This window comes from Cryptomeria japonica, chromosome 5, assembly GCF_030272615.1.
Source record: "Cryptomeria japonica chromosome 5, Sugi_1.0, whole genome shotgun sequence".
Taxonomy (NCBI): Eukaryota; Viridiplantae; Streptophyta; class Pinopsida; order Cupressales; family Cupressaceae; genus Cryptomeria; species Cryptomeria japonica.
This window is the reverse complement of record NC_081409.1, coordinates 357,441,691-357,451,174: the sequence shown is the minus strand read 5'-3', so window position 1 is coordinate 357,451,174 and position 9,484 is coordinate 357,441,691. Positions and strand designations below refer to the sequence as shown.

The 9,484-nt window shown below is 30.8% G+C and overlaps 1 protein-coding gene across 1 annotated transcript; it reads right to left on the bottom strand.

Moving 5' to 3' along the window:
* Positions 1–1,929: 1,929 nt before the first annotated feature.
* On the bottom strand, positions 1,930–3,709 carry LOC131035581 (DNA-directed RNA polymerases II and IV subunit 5A). The gene is made up of 4 exons (XM_057967313.1): positions 3,441–3,709; positions 2,379–2,555; positions 2,149–2,262; positions 1,930–2,055 (listed from the first exon to the last, which is right to left on the bottom strand). Exons 1-4 carry the CDS (start codon positions 3,645–3,647, stop codon positions 1,930–1,932), a joined length of 624 nt encoding a protein of 207 aa, XP_057823296.1. The 5' UTR covers positions 3,648–3,709.
* Positions 3,710–9,484: the final 5,775 nt, after the last annotated feature.

Genomic DNA, 9,484 nt, shown 5'->3' with positions numbered 1-9,484 from the left:
AGCATCACAATATCATTATATCATCGTATGAAGATGTATACTCAATAATATGATTAATAATATTCTTAACTCACTCTAGTTTTTCCTTTACACTAGCCCTATACTATAACCTCTTATTATTGTGATGGTCTAGCTTATAGACTAGATAATCTATTTACACTTAACCATTTAAATTCATAATATGACCTTAATGTCAACAATAAGGTATTAAGAGAGGTTGCATATCATGTTTATAGAAGGTAAAACATGGAAATATCTTTATTTCAAGAAACCTTAACTCTACTTATATTCAATTTATCAAATGAAATTCAAGTTCATTGCCACCCAATTTATTCAAACATGGACTAACATTATCAAAATACAATCATACTTAGGAATATAGAACATCATAATCAACATAACATAGTTTGAACATAATCAATTATGAGACATAAATGATCAAGATCTGTTTTTGAAGCAATAATTATGTAAAGCTTCATATTGCTCTTATGAATATGTCTTACTATATAACATGGGTCAATGATTTTGATAGAATATTCCTACAAGGTCCAATAATTATATATCTAAATGAAGCACTATCATTACTCATCAAATTCTTTTGATTTAATCTATTCAACATATTATCAACTTACACCATCCACAAGTAATTCATTAATATCCTATTACAATATATTGACAATAAAAATAATTGTCATGATATAAAGGTAGTAAGGTGTGAGACTATTGTCAATTAAGAATTTAGGTTCAAATTACCTCCTACCATAATTATATTACTTGCCATAATATTGGCCCAGTAATATTTATGGTATAACAGGTTATCAGAATAGCCAACATATTATAGTTGATTTTTAATTGATTCCTCAAATATATTGCTTAGTTCTTGAATAACATAATGGCATCATGCCTATATGCTTTATCTAGGTTCTTGACAGTGAAGAGTCAAGAAGCATAATCCCTTGCAGAATTTATCAAACTTCCTCAATAACCAGTTACCCTATAGTAGGAATCTTTTAACCCAAACAAAAAGTTCATAATAAGTTAAAATAATTATTTTCCTCTTAATATAATACTATGAAAATCAATCATGTGATGTTCTTATACAAGTGTCAAGGTATATGGTTTTGTCATATATATTTATCATAAAACTATATTTCATATATCTAACATTGGTCATAATAATGATACTTATCATCTTACATGTATCAAGGATATGGATAAAATAATTATATGCATTCTTGTGAAAAATTGTCAACTACTTCTATAGGATATACAAAAGATTTCCAACCCATGGTTACTACTAAATACATCTAATGAATATCAAACCGAGGGTTAAAATACAATTAAATATATTTTTGGTATTCTTTCTCCCAAAATCCACATAGGGCACAACTCGGCCTCATCCCTTATGGTGTTGGAGCCTTACACTCCGCAAGATTTGATCCTTGGTGGACTCAATTAAAACCTTTCAACTTCACCAACAAACCAAGGGCAATAATTTAATTTTAAAAAATAATATCTATTAAAAAATTCAACCAATAGAATAGTTTGTTTATTTATAAGAAAATAATATAATGAAGAACTTTCATTAATTGGTTAATCATTTCAAAAATAAAATAAAATATTTTTTTATTTTTAAAAAGTACCATAGACAAGATGTGTATTTTATTATCATATATTTGTTGAATTTTTATTTTCTTTCTATTATATAATCTATTTTAGATATTAAATTGTATTTTATGACAAAAAAAAATAAAATAAAATGATCATAAGACCATCAAATTTAAACATGAATACCAAAATACTTCAATTGAAAAATGTAGAATCCAAATGTGAGAATATAAAATCAAATAACATAACCATAGGTCACCTCGGTCAAATGATGAAATTTAGCAATTAAAAAATATACAATCTAAGTGGGAGAATACAAAATCAAATAACATAACGATAAGTCACGTATCTTCCTGCTGTTTCACTGGGTCGAATGATCTTTACAATTTGACCACGTACTAACCCTAAATATCTAGCCATTGCATCACTTTTCTGTATTCGTGGAAGCTGAACACAACAATATAATGAGATCACTTCAATCCAAATCAAACTGTGTAACAATTCTCAATATGCATAATCTTAGATGGTAGAATAGTTTACCTGTGTTTCTTTTAGTGTGTATCGATCCAACAATGTCCTCTTTTCTTCACTGGTTAGAATTTGATGTGTGGGAACCAATGTATGCCGGCTAATGTTAATGAGCAATTCTGTTTCCTGTGCATACAAATATAAGACTTAACACAGACTAAAACAATTCTAATTATAATAGTCATATAAATCTAGATCAAATTGATGTAAAATTTTAGACAATTAGTTTGATTACAACTTACGTTGAAGATTTCTATATTATGTTTAGTATGATTCAGAACGAATTTTCTGGCCATGGGAGAAGTGCTCTGCTTAACTACAACAACTGCCCGATTTATTTTGGCCTTTTCCAGATTTGAGTAGTAATCTTTTATGGTCGACATTCCAAGCTTTTCGTCCTCAGGGAACAGTACAATTATCTGCCAAAATCATAATTTATTTCAGAGAAAAGATTTCATCATTCTGAGAATTTTTAACAGAAACAAACTCCTAGTTAAGGAACTCTTACTCAAATTTAAGAAATGGATTAGACTGATTGAAGATACAATCTGAGAAGGATGTGCATACATTGGCAGAGAAAGATAGGATGAAAAAGAATAGCATGGTTTTCAGATGTTTGTGTTGATTGTATATAATTTTTGGAAAAAAAATTGATAGATCGTATAGGGTTCAACTGTGTAGTTTTTGAGTCAAACTCATTGATCCATGTTTCATGAGTAGGGGGATCTATAATGAATGGTTCATACGGCACAACACTTGCTGAAGGTTTTGCAAATGGGGCTGCAAGCTAAGTGGGTTTAACCTTGGAGAGAACTCTGTGGTTAAGCGTGCTTGAGTTGGAGTAGTAATGGTTCATATCTCAACAAATTGTTGTAATTTAAGTATCTATAGTATCATGTCTTTAAGACTCTCTAGAGGCAAAAATGAATTCTTTCTAGTTATTGATTTTTCTGGATTCAACTATGTAAATATTTTTATGTCTTATGTTTCAGATCAAACTCTATGATCCAACATCAGGAAATGAAAGCGTGATGGATCATAGAATTCTCTATCTCATTCTTTCATTCCCTCGTGATGGACCCATCATGCTTTCATCCTTTATGATGGATCCATCATATTTGTCAGAAACATTGAACATAAATAAATCTACAGTCTAATCTTAAAAAATCAATAACTAGAATATTATAGACTTCATGAAACGGATGAGTTCTCCCATTCATAACCTCACAGAGTAGGGCTGGTTAAAAGTTCTGTTCAATCAAAAACTTTAAGAAAAATGAAAAGAAAAAAAGAAGAAACCTAACCTCATCTTTGACAGCCCTCCTGGATTTGAGAATAGTGAAGTCTCTCCTTGTTGGATTTTCTCCAAACTTATTAATGAAATCTCTTTCGCTCATATGAATTTCAGTGTCATGAACATCATAAGCCCGGTCTTTGAGCATTTCCATTATCGTGCGGCGGATTCTGTAAAGCTTTCTTCCCTCCCCTGTTAACCCAACTGCACATTCCATCTTCCTTTTTCCTTCCCCCACACAGGACACAAATGATCATCAAAATTGGGAAGAGGGTTTACAGATTTTTGGATAATCAACCACATCTCAAACCAAGATTTTGTATATTGGGCCAAATTTAAAATTGGAATGTAAACTAAACAATTTCATATAAACTTAATCATTAATTAACTTGTCGGTTGTTTCAACTGTTTCAAGAAATTTTGGGCAATTGCAGAATCCAACTTATAACTAAAATTCACTACGTTAACCCCTCCATAGCCATGAAACTAATATTAGGTTTTTATTAAAAAATGTTTACCATGACAAAACACAGAGCATCAGACAACCACCACCTTCAATTTCTTCTTAGCCCACTCTTCTGCATTCTCCAACTTCTTGGGAAGCCCCTCAATCATATCCTTCAAGAAATGGAACACTAATAGTAGGAATGTTAGTATTGTTTAGATACAGGAAATAAATAAAAAATGTGAGGGAAACATTCAGAAGTAGTTTATGGTCAAAATAAGATGGGATTAAAATGTCTATGATATCAAATACGAGTGTAAATATTTATTATATCAAAAAATTCTATCAAATAGGAAGAGATCATAAGGAAATACTACCAAAAAAATTTAAAAAATTGTGAGAAGGTCTATTATATAAAAAATGGAGTTAAAAAGTCTATTACATCAAAAACTTCAATCAAGGAAATCATGAGGAAAAAGCCTACATAGAAACAAATATTAAATGCAAAGCGAAGATGCCAATAGCTCAATTGAGAACTATCACTTGAGATGTGAATGGGGTAGATGAATGATACCTAAGAAGAATGAGAAAAGAGAATGTGTGTCTATTTTACAACACAAGAGTGGTAGAGACAAAGCGACACTTTATCATGGAGTGCCCGACACATAGCGACATCCACAACAAAAATTAGGACATTCTAAAAACAAACAATTTGAACAATTTGTTTGAAGAAACAAAGATGAACAAAACAACAAACCTACTAAAAAAATTTTACAATCAAGGGCAAATCTAAAGAGGAGCTTACAAATTGTTTAAAGCTTTGGTGTCCTGTTTTTGGGGGTATGTGCTATTCTTGGGTCCCATAGGCTGCTTCAGCCTTGTAGACGTCATTAAAATCTATCATTCATTCATTCATTGGAGTATTTTGTTAAACTTCATGAATTTTGTATATCCATCTTATTTTCCATCATTTACTCGTGTTTATACAATTTGTGTGAAATCATTCTTCTCCTTATTAATTTGTTTAACTGACACCTACCCAAAATTATACAATTTGTGTGAAGTCACTTTTCCCTTCATGAATTTTGTATATACATCTCATTTTTCATCATTTATTCGTGTGCTGATACAATTTATATGGAGCATTCAAAATTTAGTTTGACTCCTATCCATTTCTTTCCCTTCTAGGATAATTTATGATTTATCGTTGTTTCTTTATTTTTAAAGGCAATAGATTATACTCATTTTTATCATGAAATAACATTGAAATAACATCTACATTTACAAAGGAGTGTGTTGGAAACATTTTGGTTGAAATACTTAAAAGAACTTAATTTTACATCACATCATTCTAAAACATTTACATGGTTGGAGTTTGATGTCTTCAATTATTTATACAAGTTTTGTTGGGGTTAACCTAAGAGAACATGCTCCCTACCAATAATCCTATATAATTCTTTCAAAACATTGCCGATCTTTAGTGGAGAGAAAAATATAGAGCAAATACAAGTGGACCAAATGAACTAAAGAGTAAAAGTGCACATATAGCAAAATTAGATCCATACAACAAAGGACAAATCTACAAACAACAAAAAAAAAAAAAAAAAAAAAAACCCTATTATCTTGACCCAAGATAGAACATAATTATTGCACATAATTGAAATGTTTAAACAAACGCATAGATATTATTTTTAGATTATAAATAATTCAAGGTTTATGTCCAAGACACCTATTCCTTATTCATAGAGCTACATGTACCCTTATTCTTTTTGCATTTACTTTTCCTAGAAGAGCAATTAAATTATAATTAAATTAACCTATGCATTTGTTAATTATTAATCTAGCTCCAAAAATCATATACTATAAAAAAAAGTGGAGGCCCCTTAACATCTTTTCTTAACATTTTATCACAACTAATTAAAAAAACATTCAATTAATTTCTTATTTTAACAAAATACAAACATAAAATACTTTAAAAATCTACATTTTAATTAGTTTACAGTATTTCAAAATTTATAACCTATATGTCACTCTCTAGTGGGCCAAATTAAAAAGTTAAAGCATTGTTTATCATTTCTCTAAAAAGACTATAAAACAAAATTGAACTTTCACACCATTATTAAGAATTTGAGGAGACCATTCAACTCAATTGACTGCCAAATAGATCTAAAGGGGAAAAGGGGACTATTCTTCATAGTGATTGTATATGATTCTACAAGAAAACCTTTTACTTATCTCAAAAATTGGGGGACAACTAGTATGAATCTTAAAAGATCAAACAATACCATGCCTTTCAAGTTTGTCTTACCTTTAGGAAACCCATTATAAATATTAATCTTTCATTTCAAGTAGTTATGTGCATTGAGAGGGAAGGAGAGTAGGAAAGAAAGCAATGGGAATGCGAGTGGAGCTATAACATTTGAAATTTTGAACTAGGATTCTAAGGAGGTGGATCATGTGAATGATCTTTTATAAGATGGATTATGATAGAATGCCCACTTCCTTTAATTAGAGATTGACCATGGGGAACCAAGGGGCTCCCTAAAATTTTGATAACTAATGTGGGTTGTGGTGATCTCAAATGAAATAAGTAGGATTTTAGCCAAAGTCACAAGTTGGCTAAGATGTATATGGGACAAGCTTCAAGGGCATCTTATGGAGAGCCTAACCTAAAAGAAAGTTGGTCTCCTAGTTAAAATGTAAAGTGAACCAGTATAAATATAAGGGAGCTATACCAAATCCCCTAGTTGCTCTTGTTGTGAGACTAAATAAAGGCAAGTAAAAATTATTGTAGATAGAGGGTTTTCTAATAGAGAAGATTATTTGTTTGGTATACTTTTGGGGCCCCAACCAAATATCGATTTAGTTATATCATGGGATTCAAAGAGGTGGAAAATCAAAGGAAAAATAATTGTTGTAATGGCTAGAGAGTTCTTTTCCTTTTCATTTGCATGTGAAGAAGGCCTTCGAAGTATCTTAGTTGTGGGTCATGTTTTTGGGGTAAGCCAAATGTTTTTATCAAAATATGGTGTTCTAGGTTTGATCCATCAAACAAATCTTTCAATGTGGCCCTAATACGAGTTCATTTCCTTATATTTTTCTATGGTGTTCTAGGAAGAGGAAATCTTCAAAGGCGTATAGCTAGTGTATTTGACCAACTTTTGGCCATTGACCTTGACAAAGTCAAGAAAATGTTTTGGCTATGCCGACCAACTTTTGACCATTGACCTTGACTAAGTCTAGAAAATGTTTTGTCTATACTATAACTTATGTTTGTATAAATGACAAAAATTTCTTCCTTCACATATTTTTATTGCTTCAAAGATTAGCTTATGGAAATGTGACCTACAATTTAAACAATCTACATTTTCATGTTTGATATGCAAAAAGGTTGGCCATTGGGAAGAGTGTCATTTGGGTAAGCTTTAACTAAAATCGACTATGGTACAGATGGAGTGAAATATGTCTTAAAGAAAGACTCTATGAATGGGGAGGATAATAGTGAATATTGAAAAGGGATCCAAGGACAAACCTTAGCAAATATTGATAATTAGGTAACTTTTATTTATGAGGATCTTAAAGCAGCGATTCAAGTTTAAGTTTCTAAAATTTTATCTAAAGATACGATTCTATTTTACGAGGTCTAGAGTTCTCAGTTGCCATCAAAATAAGTGATGGGAAGTGGGGAAAATGTTAACCTTGAGATTGGTATTAAAATGTCCGATAAGTATCTTAATCTTGAATCAAATATTGAAAATTAGATAATCATTTTTCTATTGATATTCCAAATAAAAAATGATACACGCTTAGTCAAGGTGGAGGAATAAAATTAAGAGAAGGAAGGACTTCAAATTGGAATAGAAGAATCCCTTTATTTTTATGTTAAAAGTGAAGGTTATTTAAATGACTACAAGGATGGAGAGCCTTAATATTATAGGGTCATTGAAAAAAAGTAAATCTTTTGTACTTAATTACAAAACAAATTTGAACTTTCACCATGTTGATAACATTGGGTAAATAAAAAAAATAGAGAAGAAAATCCTATTTTTAAGCAACTTAGGTGATAAAAATTAGATCTAAATAAAAAAATATATCTTTGGTGTCACTGCAATTAAATCATTGGGATCCATTGTGCCCAAAAGAGGTATTGAACCCAATACAACCAAAATCAAATTCATAATAGAAATGCCTCCTCCCCCATAACTCCAAGAAACTATACAATCTATAGGTAAAAATCCAAACAATCAGAAGGTTCATCTCAAATGTTGCAGCTAAATGTTAAATATTCACACGTCCACTCAAGATGAATATTGTATTTTATTAAAATAAAGAATGTCAACAAGATATTGAGAAACTTAAACAATATCTTTTAAACCCTCAAGTGCTAGTTCCACCTATTCCTAGAAAAATGTTCCTACTCTACATCTCAATGACACAATTCACAACAAGAGCTCTCATGGCCTGACATGATGATCAAGGATGATCAAGGAATAGAAAGTTATATACTATCTAAGTCAAACTATGGTATCATATGGACTCAATTCCCAAGTTAAGAAGGCATGTCTAAATGTAGTTTTGATTCTGCAAAATTATGACACTATATGCACAAAAACAAAACCTAACTCATTTGAACAATTTATCCTCGAAAGTATCTTCTATCAAAATCAACTCTCATATGAAAAATTGAAAAGTGGGTTTTGTAACTTAGTGAGTTTGATATTGAATGTGTAAACTAGAAATCTATAAAGAGGCAAGCCTTTGTAGATCATCTTGTTATTTAGAATCACTAAAGTATAATCAACCTCTGAGCATAGAGTTCTTAGATGATCCCATTTTATCTCTTAATTTTTTTGGGGGTTGAAAAGTTTATTTTGATGGCTCATTCACTAATCATGGGTCATGGTACAAATTGTGCTCCTTATGACCTAAGGTGACTTGATCTGTAAAGCATTTTGTACTAGTTTACCTAGCACCAACAATGTTGTTGAATATATAACACTCACATTAGGCCTCACACTAGTAGTCCAATAGAATATTCAATATGTGTCAACCTATGATGACTCTAAACTCATCATTAAACAAGTCAACAACAAGTATCATTTTAAATATGACAAATCTATCATTTCTAAAAGAATTGTTGATAGCCTAATAGGGTATTTTAAGCATATTATCTTTGAGCACATTTATCATAAAAATAATAAATCAAGAGATGCATGACTACTATTCATTCACTTCTTGAGATGTAATAGGATACTTGATATTCAAATTTTTGAACCTAATTTCCCTTGGTATCATGAAATTTACACATATCTCCATGAAAATGTCATCCCTCTTTCTCCCTCACATAACCAATGCAAATCATTTATCTAGCATGCAACCCTCTTCACCCTCATCACAGACACCCTCTATCAAAGGGGCTATGATGATTCCCTATTAATATGTTTAAATGTGGAAGAATTTATCTTAGAGATCAAGGAAATTCATGATGGATTTTATGGAGCATATACTAGTGGTATGGTCCTAACCAAAAAGCTACTTAGAACATGATACTATTGGCCTACTATGGAGATAGATACTTAATGTTAGAAGATGTCTATCTTGTCAAGAAC

Bases quoted from the DNA above. Each gene is read 5' to 3' on its own strand.
- LOC131035581 (XM_057967313.1), bottom strand. From the start codon at position 3,647: ATGGAATGTGCAGTTGGGTTAACAGGGGAGGGAAGAAAGCTTTACAGA. The intron at 2,263-2,378 runs GTAAGTTGTAAT...TTGTATGCACAG, and splicing joins ATAATATAGAAATCTTCAAC to GAAACAGAATTGCTCATTAA. The intron at 2,056-2,148 runs GTAAACTATTCT...TGTTGTGTTCAG, and splicing joins ACACACTAAAAGAAACACAG to CTTCCACGAATACAGAAAAG.